Below are 17,612 nucleotides of genomic sequence, written 5' to 3' on the forward strand. Positions count from 1 at the left end.
AAATTTGTGTACACAGAGTCAATCCCTTCCCTCTCTCCAAAAGTGCAAAGTTTCAAAAAGTTGAATGAATAGAAGAATGTTGGAGGTGGAATAGATCTGGACAAGGAGAAGAAGTCTGGAGATAAATGTAAGAAACGATGGATATATGCTTTTCTGTTAAAATATATCTTTGCTGTTGAAGAAAAAAATCCAGAATACTTAACGTTGTTGTTTTAGTGAAATAAACAATTTAAATGTCTTTCTGGTGATGTTCTCCTCCACAGGGTGGCATGACTGAAATAATCAAACAATCATTCATTGTCTGATATAGCTGTAAAACTAACCTGAAAAGTTTTAAAAATAAATCTGTTTTAAAATGTATAGTGTGTACCTTCTAAAAATGCAACCTACATCTATCTCTGAGTTGTGTAGAATATCTATTGAGATTATAAAAACCAAAAATGCACTTTTCTGTAGAATACCATGATTAAATCGAGTCTTCCAGACTAGTGATTTAAATCATGATTTAAATCAAATCCACCCTACTGCATCGCTCTGTGAACCACGCTCTGGTCACACACAGCCATTAGCATTCAAACTCACTCCTGGCTGCACTGTACTGAGTGTGACTAGCCAGACACTCATGAAGTTACTAAAGGACTCAGCAACATCAGCCACTTTTCTACTCATCAGCCTTGCACCCTGGTAATCTGCATCTTGGACTGCTCAGTCTGTTCACTCTGCTGGAAAATCTCAATAATTAGTGGGTCATCCCCCCGCCACAAAGTGGTCGGATTAGGCCACAGCCTTGTTGTCTCAAGTCAAATCCCCCAAACACTTCGATGAAAACACACAGGTCCAGACAAAACACTAAAATCAGTTTATTAACGGGAACAAGAACATTTTCAGGGATCACAAGGGAGAAAGATGTGAAAGGTCAGAACTAGTTAAATCTATACAATTAAAACATGCATTTTAAATCGTAAATTTTACCAATCTAAGGAAAATGCGAAGCAAGCAGGTTTTCGCACCCGCCCGCTATTCCAAGCGGTTCACAGTTCTTCGTACCCAGGAGGGATTTCCTTCCCGCCTCGGTGCGTCCTCCCCAGTCCAAGGCCCCTGTGGCCTTTCAAGGCATATCCTTGACATCTGTAAAGATGGGAGAGGAGAGGTGAAAATGGAGGCAATTCTCCCTTCTGCTTTTATACCATTCTCTTCTTTGAGGTTCAAGCTCCAGCCAGGGGGCAGGCAACAATCAGTCTGTGCCAAAGTGAGCGTCCAGCCATCCTTCTGGGGAATTGTAACTCTCTTGTTCACAGCTCCACAGCTGGTAAATGGCCAGCTACGCAATTAAGGGCCACTTAGCACCTAGCTAGTCTGCAGGTACCATTGTCTCTAAAGAGCTAGTTTGTGGGCATTTTCCAGCTTTCCAGCATGTAACAAACATACAGAAAACTCTCAGAGCTCCATGGACAGCGCTGATAGACACATTTTAACAGGACAATAATATTCAGCAGGCGATGACTTTTCCTATGAAACTTCACAAGACATACTTTGGAGAAGATTTATCCTTCTGTAATCGTGGTGACCATAAGAGTGTAGACCAGTGGTTCTCAAAAGTGGTTCATTGGCCCCCCCTTCTTTGTGTGTGTGGTCATTTCCGCCCTCGCCCTCACAAACACATATATGGCCACCCAGCTCTAAAGGCAGAGTCGTTGCTGGCGATGCGCCCAGCTCTGAAGGCCTCCAGCAGCAGCACAGAAGTAAGGGTGACCGAGTGAAAAGTGATATTCCTCAATATCACTGTTCACAGCAGACTTATCACCCCATTGCCACCCTGACTTCCGCCCTGCTGCTCCACCTGGCTTTTGAGAGCCTGAGCATTCATCCCCACCTCCCAGATCGGCCAGTTTCTTCTTCAAGAGTCCCAGCCGGAGGTCACGCCTCCCTTGACATATTCCTGTGCCTCCATTGGGAGGACATGCCCCACAGTTTGAGAATTACTAGTGTAGACAGTCACCATTGGGATCGGAACCCAAGATAGTAACACCTGCTCCTTTCTGTCTGCGGGATCCCCAGAGAAAATGTCCGAGCAGAAGAGAGGAACAGACCACACTGATATTAACCTTGCAAAACACATTTAGGTGATTTCAGCTATAAACCTTCCCTCCATCCTTCAGCCCCTAACCTCAGTGATTTCAAGGAGAGGGAGCTGGAATTGGCCATGTGACATGGGCGATGGGTATAATCTCTGAATTAACAGAATACAGGAACCCTTTGCATAAATTGTAAACCTCTAAAAATATATAGCTAAACATAGACCACGAAAGTTACCCCTCTTCCAACATGTTTACATTTACATTACATTAACATGTTTACATTTCAAACTCTAGATTGATGAAGATGGAAACACTTTTAAAATCTCTCTCTAAAAGTTGAATCTCAGTCAATTACATACAAGTTGCTTAACCCTTTCTTGCCATGAGTCACAGAAGTTTACATCTTGTGTGGATTCTTCCATGTTTAACGAGGTCTGACGTCCGTATGAAACTTTTCCCACAGTCCAAGCACTTGTGGGGTCTCTCTCCTGTATGGATTTTCTGATGATAACCAAGGGCTGATTTCCAAGTGAAACTTTTCCCACAGTCCAAGCACTTGTGGGGTCTTTCTCCTGTGTGGATTGCCTGATGATTAACAAGCTGTGACCGCCATGTGAAACTTTTCCCACAGTCCAAGCACTTATGGGGTCTTTCTCCTGTGTGGATTGCCTGATGATTAACAACGTGTGACTTCCGCTTGAAACTTTTCCCACAGTCCAAGCACTTGTGGGGTTTTTCTCCTGTGTGGATTGCCTGATGTTTAACAAGGGTTGACCTCTCTGTGAAGCTTTTCCCACAGTCCAAGCACTTGTGGGGTCTCTCTCCTGTATGGATTTTCTGATGATAACCAAGAGCTGATTTCCATGTGAAACTTTTCCCACAGTCCAAGCACTTGTGGGGTCTCTCTCCTGTGTGGACTGCCTGATGTTTAGCAAGGGTTGACCCCTCTGTGAAACTTTTCCCACAGTCCAAGCACTTGTGGGTGTTCTCTCCTGTGTGGACTTCCCGATGTTTAACAAGGTGTGACCTCTGCTTGAAACTTTTCCCATAGTACAAGCACTTGTGGGATCTCTCTCCTGTGTGGCTTTTCTGATGATAACCAAGGGCTGATCTCGAAGTGAAACTTTTCCCACAGTCCAAGCACTTGTGGGGTCTCTCTCCTGTGTGGCTTTTCTGGTGATAACTAAGGGCTGATCTCGAAGTGAAACTTTTCCCACAGTCCAAGCACTTGTGGGGTCTTTCTCCGCTGTGGATTCTCTGATGATTAACAAGGTTTGACCTCATTGTGAAACTTTTCCCACAGTCCAAGCACTTATGGGATCTTTCTCCTTTGTGAATTGTTTTATGTTTAAGAAGGTATGACCTCTGCATGAAACTTTTCCCACAGTCCAAGCACTTGTGGGGTCTCTCTCCTGTGTGGATTGCCTGATGACTAACAAGGTCTGATTTCCGCTTGAAACTTTTCCCACACTGGAAGCACTTGTGGGGTCTTGCTCCTGTGTGGATTGACAGATGTCTAACAAGGTCTGACCTATGTATGAAACTTTTTCCACAATCCAAGCATTTATGGGGTCTCTCTCCTGTGTGGATTGCCTGATGTTTAAGAAGGTGTGACCTGTGTATGAAACTTTTCCCACAATCCAAGCATTTATGGGGTCTCTCTCCTGTGTGGATTGCCTCATGAATAACAAGGTCTGACCTCCATATGAAACTTTTCCCACAGTCCAAGCATTTATGGGGTCTCTCTCCTGTGTGGATTCTCTGATGATAAAAAAGGCCTGCTCTCCATGTGAAACTTTTCCCACACTCCAAGCACTTATGGGGTCTCTTTCCTGTGTGGACTGCCTGATGTTGAACAAGGGTTGACCTTCGTATGAAACTTTTCCCACAGTCCAAGCACTTGTGGGGTCTCTCTCCTGTGTGGCTTTTCTCATGTGAATTTAGTGCTGACTTTGAACTGAAACATTTCCCACATTCAACGCATTGAATGGGCTTGTCTACAGTGTGGCTTCTCCCATGGTTATTAAGATCTTTGCGCTTATTGAAGCTTTCCCCACTGTCCAAGCATTGAAATGGTTTCTCTCCCGTATGGACTTTCTGATGTGTAACAAGTTGTGATCTCACAATGAATCCTTTCCCACACTCAAGGCAGTGCCAGGGTGTCTCTTCCTTGGGATTTGTCTGCTGCTCTCTGGGATTCTCGTCTCCTCCCCCACCGTTAAGAGATTCATCCACTTTCTTCCTGAGTTGGTTCATCAGAAGCCTCTCTGACCTGTGCCAATTTCCCCAGGCTTCTCCCTGATTCCAGCAAGGGGAAAAATTCCCTTCAGCTCTTCCCAAAAGGGTCCCCTGTGGTTCCACTTCCCCAGGAACTGCCTCATGATGATTCCCCTCCTTCTTCTCACTCCCTCGCTCAGCACCTGCTGGGAAAGACACAATCCAGAGAAGAGTCATTGTGCTGGGGAGAAAGAGGAATAGCACTGAGGGAAAAGCCAACACAAAGACTGAGCAATTGCATTCTGCCTCCACATCCCGCCCAAACACTTACAAGGAAGGAGAGACGGAAAGGGTGGAATGACGTGAGCAATATCTGCTGACCATAGCCCTGCTCTCGGTGAGATGAAGAAGAACTGAGGGCATTACTCACATCATATTTTGGGATTCTCAACTTTTTCCTTCATTCCCTATATGGTTTCTCTGTCAGTCCTCACCTGTGCTGGTGCATCTCAGAAGCCTTCTGTCCTTGAAATCCTGGAGATCGGACACCCACAGCTCTTCCCCTCGTTCCAGCCGGGTGATAAGCTCAGGTTTGGGAATGGGAAATCCTGTGCAGAAGGTGAAATGAGTCCGGATCAGGGTGCATGGAGCATTGGTGGAGGATCTGTCGCAAAGGACATTCCGTGAGTGGAACCTGTCCCTGTGCTCTGCTGGAGGAACGTGGAATCCAAGAGGATGGGAACAGGGTCACTGAGCCCCCTTGTGCAGAGGATGTTGTCTGGCGAGGTGAGTTGAATTATTACTACACCCTCACTAGGCGTTCCCAGGATCTGTGCGCTCTGGGGGTCTTGCTGACTCACACACAGGTCTGCACTTAAGACCCTGCCTCTTTCTAAACCTGCAGAGCCCAGAGCTCTCCCCATGCCTGGAGCTATTCCCAAGGAGGGAGATGAACAGAGATTTTATGTGCAGCCAAGAAACAACACAGACAAGACAATGCGGATTCATGCCTCCTTGAAAGCTGGAGGGTTGTGGATGGTTTAAGTTGTCCATTGGGTTTTGACTCCCATGTCCCAGTGGAGAGGGCACCGAAATGCATGTCTTTCTCACATGGCAGCTGTGCATTATGGAACCCATTCGCCTCTGCTCCAACGGACCAGGGAAGAACCTGACCACATTAAGACACGCAGACCCCACAGCTTCTAATAACTGAGGGGACAGGAATCCCTTACCCAGCGAGGTCACCGTCTCGTAGTTCTCCTGCATGACGTCCCTGTAGAGGGCTCTCTGAGCGGGGTCCAGCAGAGCCCCCTGCCCCTGGGTGAAATAAATAGCCACCTCCTCGAAGGTCACCGGCATCTGAAACACCAAGAGTCCCCCTCTCAGCACCTGCTGCCCCAGACACAATCCAACTACTCATGGGAAAGGAAAAAATATATGTGAAGCAGTGGGAGGGCCAGAGTAGCAGAATCCCACCCCCACCCTGCTCAGAGCAGCCAGGAGGCTTCAAGGGGTGGAGAAGGTGAGAGCTCCCTGTCCGCCCCAGCACACGGAGCACGCCAGGATCTTCTCATTTCCCACACGCCTGCCAGCCGCAGACTGGGACAGGAAGCAGAGCTCTGAGCCGGGGACAGGAACAGGAATCCTGACAGCTTCCCTTCGTATTTCACAGCAGCCCCGGGCAAGTGGGGTCAGGCTCCAGCACTGGGAGCCTGGAAAATGTTCCCAGCCCTGCCGAGGTGGTTATATCCTGCCTGAGAAATGGGGGAATGTCCCCTCCCCCTTACCCTGCCACAATGGGCCTACTTAGTAAATCAGTAGGTTTATGAAACCCTGACTCCTCCCTCCCACACCCAGCAGGTCCCTGAAAATGCCCTACCTGAGCTGGCTCCATCACAGCCATTTCCCTTCTCTGTCCCCTGGAACACTGGCCGATCTTTGGTGAAACGTGGACCTGATTTCTCAGCCTGTCGGGGCGAGAGGGAGGTTACAGAAGGGGCTTCTGTCCATGTCCATGTCCATGTCACACCCCAATTCCCCCCAGACTCTTCAGACTGTTGGGGACACTGGGGCATGGCCACTAGGTAACTCGAGTGGATGGAAGACCACGAGTGTCAATGAAGCCCCCTCGCACTAGGCCCAAGTGTCCTTGCCCCCGCCCTCCCCGACCAGGAGGCACTCACAGCAGTTATGCTGAGGATCTGCAACAATATGTTGCAGAGTCAGACTGCCTGAAACTAAACAAGACCAAACGGGGCAGATATGGATGAACAATGCTGAATAAAGCAGCTTTATGTATAGTTTAACAAATGATACAAAAAACAAGGAAACTAGCTGGGAACTGGATTGGCTGGCTATATGGATACTTAGGGCAGCTTGCTATTGGATAAGTATGCTGAAGAAAGGATGTATAAAAGCCTGTGTAACTTCCTGCTCTGTGTACAGGATTTGAGATTCTCATCTCCCTGTACCTTTTTGAAGCTTCAAATAAACTTTTCTGCTTCTCCACCCCGTTGTGATTATTGGGTGAAGCACACCGGGTAGCGAACCCCCTCTCCACTGCTGTTGCTCGCCTCTGGCACTGGGTGCCAGGAACAGCTTTTGGCGTCCCTGGGTGGGCGACGAGGCTGCTATTTAGCCTTGCCCGGACCCCTCCTGGAGGTCGAGGATTGCAGCGAGAACCGACGCCCAGCGCTCACCCGTGAGTTCATCGGGGGCCTCGGAGGAGACGCGATTTGATCGAGCCTGGAGGGCACAACGCACTCATATAGTGGAGAAGCAGCTGTGGGCGACAGTGAGGAACCGGTCCCTTGGATAAGGTAGGAACCTTTGAAATCCGGATTGTATGCTCTGTTGAAACCTGGGGACGCCCAGAGTTACCCTGTAGGTATCGGACAGGGACAGAGCTCGGGGGTTAGGGCACAGTGTACGCCCCTAGAATACATTCTAGCAAACTGGAAGGTATTTAGTGCGGATCCGATGACTAAGAGCCAATTAAAACGATTCTGTACAGTTGGCTGGCCTCAATATCAACTAGAGGACCAGGAGTGGTGGCCACCAGGAGGGTCAATTAATTACAACACGATCCTCCAGTTACTCCTGTTCTGTCAGAGAACAAGAAAGTGGAATGAACATATGTATGTGCATTTGTTTCTGGCTTTATGTACTCGACCAGATATTTTACAGCACTCTAATTTGACTCTGACTGGTTCGTTAGTAGCTAATGTTAGTCCCCAGACCCCCACCCCCACTGTAATGGCAGAGGAGGTGTCCCCTTCGGCCCCCACACCCCCACCTTATAAGGGTAGGATGCCTCAGGTTACAGAGATTGCCCCCTCGGTGGGACTCTACCCTTTGCTTACCGAGACTGTTGTGACTTGCCCAGGGGCAGATGGATGTCAGGCTACCACCATGCAAGTTTACACCCATGTGCCATTCAATCCAATAGACCTAGCAGCTTCTAAAACACAGGCTGGGGAATTCTCCATGAACCCAAGCCGGTTTATTTCAGTCTTTGAGGGGTGCCTCAGTCGTCACAAGCCGGATTGGGACGACTGTAATATCCTCCTGAGAACCCTGTTGTCTGAGGTGGAGAGGGATCAGGTTACATCTAAGGCAAGGGGAGTGTCAGCTTTCAAGCGAAAGAAAGGAAGTTATCTGTCAAGTCCCTACCCCAAGCACTCATAAACGGCTCAGGGCATTTCTGGGTATGGCAGGCTTTTGCAGGATATGGATCCCAGAGTTTGGACTATGGGCTAAACCCCTGTACGACTGTGTAAAAGGAGCAGATCATGACCCCTTCTATTGGACCCCAGAGGCTGACAGGGCATTTGAAATCCTGAACAAAAAGTTAACGCCTCTGGGCCTGCCGGATCTCTCTAAGCCGTTTCAGTTGTATGTACATAAACGAAAGGGGGTGGCCCTAGAATTGCTCACAGAGCTGTTAGGAGCACGGAGACGTCCCGTGGCTTATTTCTCTAAGCAACTGGATCAGGTTGCAAAGGGTTGGCCGGCATGTTTCTGGGCGGTCGCAGCTACTGCCCTAGTGCTTGAGGAAGCTGAGACGCTAACATTGGGAGGGGTTATGCAAATCTATACTGCCCATATGGTCCCAGCCTTATTGGATGCAAAGGGAGGGCTTTGGCTCACCCAGGCTTGGATTGCTCGGTATCAGGCTAAGTTGTTAGAAAACTCTGAAGTCATCTTACGGCCTTGCCCCTCCCTTAACCCAGCCACCCTCTTGCCAGAAACAGAGGAACAGAAACATGACTGTTTAGAGATCATAGATGCCCACTACTCCAGCCGTCCGGATTTAAAGGATGTACCCCTCCAAAATGCAGATTATGAGTGGTACACTGATGGTAGCAGTACTGTAATAGATGGGCAAAGGAGGGCGGGTTATGCTGTTGTGACCCTCCACGACACTGTAGAAGCTGAAGGTTTGCCTGCTGGGACCTCTGCCCAGCTTGTCGAACTAATAGCCCTGACCCGTGCACTTGAACTGTCAAAAGGAAATCGGGTCAACATTTTTACTGATTCAAAGTATGCTTTTGGTGTGCTCCACGCTCATGCTGGCCTATGGAAGCAAAGGGGAATGCTGACAGCCCAAGGCTCCCCAGTCAAGTACGGGCCCCAAATCCTCCGGCTCCTAGAAGCCGTACAACTCCCTTGGAAGTGGCGGTGGTACACTGTAAAGCTCATCAAAGAGAAGATCAAAATGTGGCCAGAGGTAACGCCCGGGCGGATAGAGAGGCTAAGCATGCTGCCACCCTGCCATCCCTTCAGACTGAGAACGCCCATATGCATGCCCTTATCCCATCAGTAGGGGAGCTTCCAACCCCTCAGTACTCTGGGGAGGAGAGACAGCTAACTGACAAACTCGGTCTCCGGGAAAAGGAGGGATGGCTCCATTCCCCAGAAGGGAAGGTCCTCTTACCAAAGGGCCTGATCCGGCTGGTGCTACAGAAACTACATCAAACCACTCATGCTGGCAGGGAAGCACTTATCCAACTAATGGGAAAATACTTTATCACTTCCGGACTCCGACCCCTGGCTGCCCAGGTACAAGCGGACTGCTTAGTCTGCCAAAAGAATAACCCCCGACCGGGACATCCTGTGCCACCAGCTGCCCTAGAACCCACTCCGGGCCCCGGACAAGTGTGGCAAATAGACTTTACTGAGTTTCCCCGGACCCAGGGGTTCAAATATCTCCTTGTCATAGTGGATCGGTTCAGCGGATGGCCAGAAGCCTTCCCATGCTTTAATTGCACTGCCAGAACAGTGGCCCTCAAGTTTGTTAATGGATCATTCCTCGCTTTGGACTCCCCCTGTGGATGGAATCTGACCACTGGACACAGTTCACGTCAAAAATCATCCAAAGCATCTCAAATGCCTTACAGATCCCCTGGAAACTCCATACGCCCTGGAGACCGCAAGCCAGTGGTGTCGTGGACCGTACCAATCAGACCCTTAAACGGCATCTCTCAAAAGTGTGCCAAGAAGCCTCACTGCGATGGCCTGATGCTTTGCCCCTCATCCTACTCCGTATCCACGTTCTCCCAAAGGGTAGATTAGGGCTTAGTCCCTTTGAATTATGTTTGGAAGGGCATGGCCTATGAATGGCACCCCGGTTCTGTCAGGGGAATGGGAGATGGGTAATGGTCTTTTGTCTCAGTATATGTGTTCCCTGTCTGCTGTTCTCTTGTCTCTTCACAGGTATACCAAGGATTCCAAGCCTCTCCCCTTGGACTCTCCCGTCCACTCCTTACAGCCCGGTGACTCCATGCTTGTTCGTACCTGGAAAGACGAGACTCTCCAGGAAAAGTGGAAAGGACCGTCCTGCTGGTCTCCCATACAGCAGCAAAGATCGAGGGACACAAGAACTGGAGCCCTCACTCTCGTCTGAAGGCAGTACCCGCCCCCTCGTCAGCAGAACAGTGGACCGTCCAACCTGCTGACTCCTCATCTAGTAACAAGCTCGGGCTAAAGCTACTGTTTAAAAGACACAAATAGCGGGCACCTTAATGCTAAAATGGGCCCACCCAGGTACTAAAGACCCTGGGTTGAAAAGACTCTGGTGATAATTAATTGGGTAACATTGTTATTTTCTGTACTGGTATTTTCAAACTGTGCATATCGGGAGCATAACTCCTTTGTTTTGCTCGCGCGCCATATTGCTACTTTAACAAACCAGACTGATTGCTGGGTATGTGCTCCAACTCCACTGTCCCCCAAAACGGGAATGCCCCTTGACATGCTGCCCTTGACCCTAGCAGAATTAGCTGCCACCAAAGAGCAGGAAAGAACGGACTCGCCGTTCTGGAATAAGACCTCTTTACAGCAAGCCACCTATCAGGACCAGGAGTATTCAGTTGCAGTACTCACTGAGGGAGTGTTATGTTTTACCCGAAACCAATCTGATCACTATGGGCGTCCTGTGGGAAAAAGCTCCTGTGTTGTTACACAGCGGGCTGATGCGTATTGGATAAAGACCAAAAGGAGAGGCCAGCAGTGTGGGTGTAATGGTTCCTCCCCTTTTAGGGAAACTCTTACACATAATCTTAGCACAAAAAAAGGGTTTGAAAATATAACTTCCCGTCCAGTTAATATCTCCAAAGTAGTAAGCCAATGGTGGGTTTGTAGTGGTTCCTATGGCGAGTGTAATTTGAACGGCACAATTAGAAACGCCCTCACTTGTACCCAATCAGGAGGATGGGATGCCCCCTTAGGGGCATATGAACTGTTTGGAAAAACAGCCAAAGCAGCCTTAAATATCCCAGGAATCCCCTTAAGAAACAGTCCTTACTGGGCCCTACAGGGTCACTATTTTGTATGTGGCTGAAAGGCTTACAAGGTGCTGCTGGCCAATTGGACAGGTAGCTGTTATATAGCTCGTGGAGTTCCTCATCTTTCCATAACTGCCACACTGCCTAAAGGAAAGATTGGAAATGCCCGAGACACCTCTGTTGAGTCACGAAAAAGACCCTGCGGCGACTGACTATGGCATTGGAGGGCAATATAAAAAAATTCCCTCACAACCGAGAAGCTCGTAGGGTGCTCTGTACTGGGAATAGCGCCACTGTTTACCGGGCCAGCCATGGCATGCACAGGCCGCTATACTGTGAGGCTGCAAATGGTACTTGAGAAAGTTGACTTAGAGTTAAAGGACTCGGTTAGTGATTTAGGGTCAGCAGTAAAAACATTAAATAAAGAGGTACAGCAGCTCAGGACGTTTTCCCTCCTAAACAGGCTGGCTTTGGACTATCTTGGCATCCCAAGGAGGGCTCTGTGCCCTCGTCGCGCCCCGATGGTGTGTATATATAAATGATAGCAGTTATGAGATCTATGAAAAGGTGGTACAGGCTGAGGCCCATGCCCGAGCCGGAGCATAGGTTGCCTATACTGCCCCCGAGAGCGATTGGTTGCAAACCTTGTTTTCAGGCTGGGGTTTGTCGTTTTGGCTTGGTGGTTTATTTAGTCTGTTATTGAAACTTCTTTTTCCTGTATTGCTTGTATTACCAGTGTTATGCTGTGCAGTCTCATGTGTCAGGGCCCAAGTGTCCTTGCCCCCCCACCCCGGCCAGGAGGCACTCGCAGCAGATATGCTGAGGACCTGCAACAATATGTTGCAGAGTCAGACTGCCTGAAACTAAACAAGGCCAAACGGGGCAGATATGGATGAACAATGCTGAATAAAGCAGCTTTATGTATAGTTTAACAAATGATACAAAAAACAAGGAAACTAGCTGGGAACTGGATTGGCTGGCTATATGGATACTTAGGGCAGCTTGCTATTGGATAAGTATGCTGAAGAAAGGATGTATAAAAGCCTCTGTAACTTCCTGCTCTGTGTACAGGATTTGAGATTCTATTCTCCCTGTACCTTTTTAACGCTTCAAATAAACTTTTCTGCTTTTCTCCACCCCGTTGTGATGATTGGGTGAAGCACACCAGGTAGCGAACCCCTCCCCTACCGCTGTTGCTTGCCTCTGGCACTGGGTGCAGGCAACAAGACCCTCCCAGTAACAGCATCTCTGAGCCAAATGCTAAAAAAAGGGAAGAACCAAAAGGGCCACTTTGGGAGATTTCCCCCCATTGCAGTGTAAACCCCTCTCCCTTACCAATAGCTGGAGCCCTCTGGTGGCATCACCTGAAGATTGAGCTGCCCTGGACTCCCCCGGCAGCCCCCAGGGTCAGGCAGGAAGAGGCTGATCCCATTGGCCCATCCGTGCATCCCCCTGCCTGAGCCAGCAGTGACTCCGGTCTGACTCTGGTGTGGCTGAGATCTAAACTCTACAAGGAAATCAGACCAGGGCCCTGGGCAGCCCCCAACACTCAGGGCACACAAACCCCACCACCACAGGGGTGTCTGTCAATAACACACTCAGAGCCGAGTGTGTCGGGGGGGGGAGAGGGGTGGTTTCCTTGTAGCTTCTGCACCCTGAGGGGTTAGTCCCTTGATCGCTCCCAAAGCTGAGAAGAGCTTCTCTCCGCCCGCCTCCCCACATCCCCCCTTTCCCTCGCTGTGCCCCCCACTCACGTCTTCCCCCATTCCCGACCTCGCTCCCCTCAGCCCCACAGTCCCCGATCCTCCTCCATTGCCCCATCTTCCGTCCAGTGCACCCCTGCCCGCATCCCAGCCTGCCCCCGGGATCCCCTGCACCCGCCTCCGGCCCCTCTTTATCCTCCTCCCCCTGCAGCCCAAATGTGACGGGGGGGGGCCGCTGCAGGGGGGGATGGGCGGGTCTCTCTTACCTTCCCTCCGAGCGGGGCCCCCCGGGGCAGGGGCCGGGCCGGGAAGGGGCCCTGGCCGGGCTGGGGGCTCTGCCCTGGGAGAGGCTCCCGGGGAGCAGCGGGCAGGGCCCGGCTGGAGGTTCCCCTCTCCCGGCTGCAGCCCGGGCTCCGGGCTCCCAGCACCAGCCGCCGGGGCTCGGGGATCTCGCCGGGAGCCAGAGTCCCCGCAGCGGCTGCGAGTCACTTCCTGGGCAGGGCTGAGCCCCGCGATCGCTCCCCCCAGAGCCGCCCCCCAGCCGCTCCTGGGTCCTAGCGATCAACTCACCAAAGGATCAGCAGCCCTGTGCCCGGCTCCTGTTACACTCACAGGCTCCGAGGTCACAAGGGACCATCATGAGCATCTTGCCCAGGGGTTCTCACCACCAAATTTGGTGGCCTCAGACGGTGGCCAGCAACTCTCGCTCGTGCCCGCTCTGACACTTGCCCCTAAAATCCTAATTAACTTTAGTAGAAACCAATAAATATGCACAGAGGTAAGAGGGAGGACACTCCTAGTGTGGGGAACTTTTCTAGCTTCTACCGAGCCCCAGAGGAACTGGCGAGCAAAAGGATCTGAGTCCTTTACCCAGAGGCCTGCATGACATCGAGGACCCCTCCCCCCCGCCTGCTTCCACTATGGACCCCCGTAACCCCAAGGCTAGGCACAAGGCTCCTGAGGTGCTCGACCCCCAATCTTTTGATCACTCAGGACAGCTGTCCCCATTCTGGGGTGTTCTCTCCACTCTGGATGCTTCCTTCATCATTGCACAGAGTTAAGAACAAATACAATTTATTAAACAGCAAGTAATATAAAAATAAAGAGAAAAGTGGGAAAGATGAAAGGAAAACATGTCACCCCGCTCTGTGGGGGGGGAACCCCAAACAACCCTCTCTGGAATGCCAGGGAACTTCACAGTCTGTCCCTCCCACGTCCCAGGCCCTGGCTGTGCTGCAGGCATGCCCAGGGTTGGACACTAACTCTGGTGTTGGCCACACGCCCTCAGGCTCTAGGTGGTAGGATCCTTCTTCCTAGCGTCAGCCTCTTCCTGTCAGGGTTATGATCCCCCCCACAGTCTGGCCTGCAAGGCTTCTTGGCTGAGGGCCTCTCCTTGCCCTGGGCCCTTTGCCCAGGGTCCCCTTCGCTCACTGCTCCCGACTGCTCCAGTTTCCCTCTGCCTCCAGCCCAGCCCAGCCCTCCTCTCTCCTTAGCCCCTCCTGCTCTGCTCTGCCCAGCCAGCTCCAGCTGACAGAAAGGAGAGGACCCCGGCTGCTGACTCCCTCATTGGCCTGCCTGCCCTGTCAATAAGGCTGACCTACAGCACTGCCCGCCCCCTGCCCCATGTCAATCTCAGGATCTTCATTTCTCATTGGCCCTTCCCCTTTCTTTTGGTGTTAGGAGACGGCCTAACTAATGGCCAACCCATTAAGTTTCAGTAAGGGGCCAACAATCCCCTTACTCCTATAAACATGAAAAGCATAATTTCTTTGTTGGTAGCTAGTAAATCTGCTGCTGTGAAAAATGCAATTTCTATGTTTGCTAAAAATTTTCACAACCTCTCAGCTAGCGACTCAGGTTGCCAATTTGGGAATATTTTAAAAATGGACACTCAAGTAGGAGTGCTGCAACCTCCCCTGCCCCGCCTCTTCCCTCCAAGGTCCCATCCCTGCCCCACCTCTTCCCTCCAAGGCCCTGCTCCGACTCCACCTCTTCCTCCAAGGGTCTACCCGCCTTCCACTTCTCTTTCCCCCTTCCCTGCCTAGGTCAGGAAGGGCTTGTCTGTGGAGCCGGGGCTGGGAGCTGCAGCTGCCCAGTGCAGGTAGGAGGCAGCCCCGCTGAGTCGGGTCTGATGCGAGTGATGACCCAGTGCCTCCCCACCCGCAGTAACTCGACTTTGGCTGTCTGGTCAGTAGATGTGATCGGACACTGTCAGGTCCCCTTTTCCACCGGACTTCATGGTTGAAAACCGGGCACCTGGCCACCCTAACAGCACCCACTGTGCCAGAAGTGCTGGGAACGCGTCAGGGACAAGTTCTGCTTTCCGATGGTGGAGGAAGGAACCAGGGGGCAGGTGGGTTAGACTCAATTCTGACCAGCAGGGAAGAATTCATTGGTCGAGATGCAATTACTGTAAAGTGGGTGCACAACTAAAGACTGCACTCAGAGTAGTTATTTATGGTCTGGTGTCAAACTGGGAGGGGAATGGTGCCGGGGGGGGGAGGAGGAAGAAGCTCCAGCTGGCCTCCCTCGCTCTTTATGGGGAAGAGGGAGTGGGGGGGGGGGCAGCCCAGCAGGGAACGGGGCCTAGATGGGGAGCAATTCACACAGAGCTGGTAGGGCAGCCACGTTGCTGGGAGAGATGCTGCTGGAGTTGGCAGAGCGGGCTCTCAGTTCCCCACAATCCCCTCCTAGGTCGGTGGAAGTGCAGTGTTGACGTACCCTTACAAGCAAAAGGATTTCTCTCACCCAAAAGCTTTCAGCAGTCCAAGCTCATTGGAAAGCCTTCGAGCTCAGACCACTCCCCCAGCTCAATGATGCTCCTGTTGTCTTTCAAGAGATCTTGCTGCCCTGAGCAGAGATGGGGCCAGAACCCCTTTCCCGCTTCTTGTACTCGGGTCCTTTATACTTGAAAAGTCTTTGCTGGGTCATGGGGTCAGGGAACTCCATGGCATAAGTGACCTACACACTGTACTACAGATGAATTGTAAGTTTCTTTGTTTACCCCTTTCTTCCTGTTGATGGAAATCTCAGAGAATCCTTTAAGACTCAAAATCAGGGGAAGAAATTTACCCATTTTCTTCTGAAGTGGCTAAACCGGCTTTGCTTCTCGCCTCATTATTCAGCTGTATTACTTACAAAAGTTTTAGCATCATCATAAAAGAAAGAGAACGAAAGAGAAAACAACCTTCCCATCTACAAATGATCTGGACCAAACCTAGAAAAAGCTGGGAAGCAATTTTACCAATAGATAGAAACGGGGCTCTAAGATCTGAAAGTCCAACTGTGCTTTGAAGTTCATTGAGATTTTCCTGCCCACTCCAGGTCTGTGACACTTCCTTCTCCAGCCCTCCAAAGTCTGACTAAGATCACAGACATCAAAGCTGTGACTCCTAAGCATGGAGAGCCGGGGACAGGGTGGTATGTGACACCGTGGGAGATGGAGGGATAGAACGGAGGCAGGTTAAACTTTCCATGGCTGGGACAGAGGCTGCTGTGTGGAGAGAGGAGCGTGACAGTGAGAGGGGAAGGAGGGAATCTCTCGCACTCACCCCATTGCCCTGAAATAGCACAAAAGCGAAAACACCACATTTTACTGTCCCTTCTCCCACCTTTTTAGCATCTAGTTAATTCTGGCCCATAAGGGATAAAATGTACAAACACTAAATGCTTTTCAGCACAGCCTGGAGGAATGCGAGACTAGCTGGGAATGAGACAACCTGGCCCCGAAGGTGGAACTCAGGGACTAGCAATCACTCTGCTAACGGGAGGTCGGGGTTCAGAAACTGTGTTCCCGTCAGGCTACGCAGCTGCACTGCAGGCTATGGAGGGCTGTGGAGGCAGGCAGGGAGAGGAGCCCCTCCCCAGGCTTGGCCCAGATCCACTGGAGATGCTGGGGAGAGGAACCCCTCCCTCAGTCCGGCCCAGGACGCCGTGGCTGGGGAGAGCTGCCTCTGACCTGGCCCCAAACTGCTGTGGTGAGAGAGGGCTGGGGGAGTCCTCTCTCCACTGCAGTCTGAACCCCAAACCCCTCATCCCCAGTCCCAACCCCCACATGCCTAGCCAGGGCACTCACCCCTCCGCACCCCATGCCTCTGTCCCAGCCCTGAACCCCCTCTCACACGTCAACCTCCACATCCCCAGCCCCACCCCAGAGCCCGCACCTGAATCCAGAGCCCTCACCCCCTGCACCTCATCCCTGTCCCAGTCCTGAGCCAGTTCCCACACTCCAAATCCTCGGCCCCACCCCCACCCCGTGAATTTTGTTCTGTGCGCCGATATGGAGATGATGTGTCACATACTGGTGCGTAGAACCAAATTCATTCCGCACTTGGACGTAAAAACGGAGGGAACACTGGTCAGAACGCATCCGATGCTGAGCGGGCTCCAGCAGAGCCCCCTGCCCCTGGGTGAAATACACAGCCACCTCCTCCAAGGTCACCGGCATCTGAAACAGCAAGAGTCCCCCGCTCAGCACCTGCTGCCCCTGCCACAGTCCCACTAATCATGGCAAAGAAAGAAAAGAGTGAAGGGCCAGAGTAGCAGAATCCCACAGGCACCTGCTCAGAGCGGCCAGGAGGCTCCGGGGGCTGGGAGACGGTGAGAGCGCCTTGTCCCCCTAGCACACGGAAAGGGGAGGGTCTTCTCATTTCACACACGCCTGCCAGCCACAGACGGGAAGAGACGGGAAGCAGAGCTCTGAGCCGGGGACGGGGAAAGGAATCCCGACAGCTTCCCTTCATATTTCACAGCAACTGTTATGAATTATTCCAGTTAGGACACGTACAGCTCGTTTCTAAGCTGAGGCAACCAAATAAAGACAGACTGCA

At 51.2% G+C, this 17,612-nt stretch overlaps 1 protein-coding gene across 1 annotated transcript in view; it reads right to left on the reverse strand.

Moving 5' to 3' along the window:
* Nucleotides 1–836: 836 nt before the first annotated feature.
* The window catches only part of LOC144274150 (uncharacterized), a 29,089-nt gene continuing 12,313 nt past the window's right edge, over nt 837–17,612 (reverse strand). Inside the window, exon 4 of the mRNA XM_077832794.1 lies at nt 837–3,861. Within this exon, the coding sequence (XP_077688920.1) occupies nt 2,466–3,861 (1,396 nt within the window). The 3' untranslated portion in view covers nt 837–2,465. The remainder of the gene's footprint in view (nt 3,862–17,612) is intronic.

The sequence above is a fragment of the Eretmochelys imbricata genome, chromosome 14 (assembly GCF_965152235.1).
Source record: "Eretmochelys imbricata isolate rEreImb1 chromosome 14, rEreImb1.hap1, whole genome shotgun sequence".
Classification (NCBI taxonomy): Eukaryota; Metazoa; Chordata; order Testudines; family Cheloniidae; genus Eretmochelys; species Eretmochelys imbricata.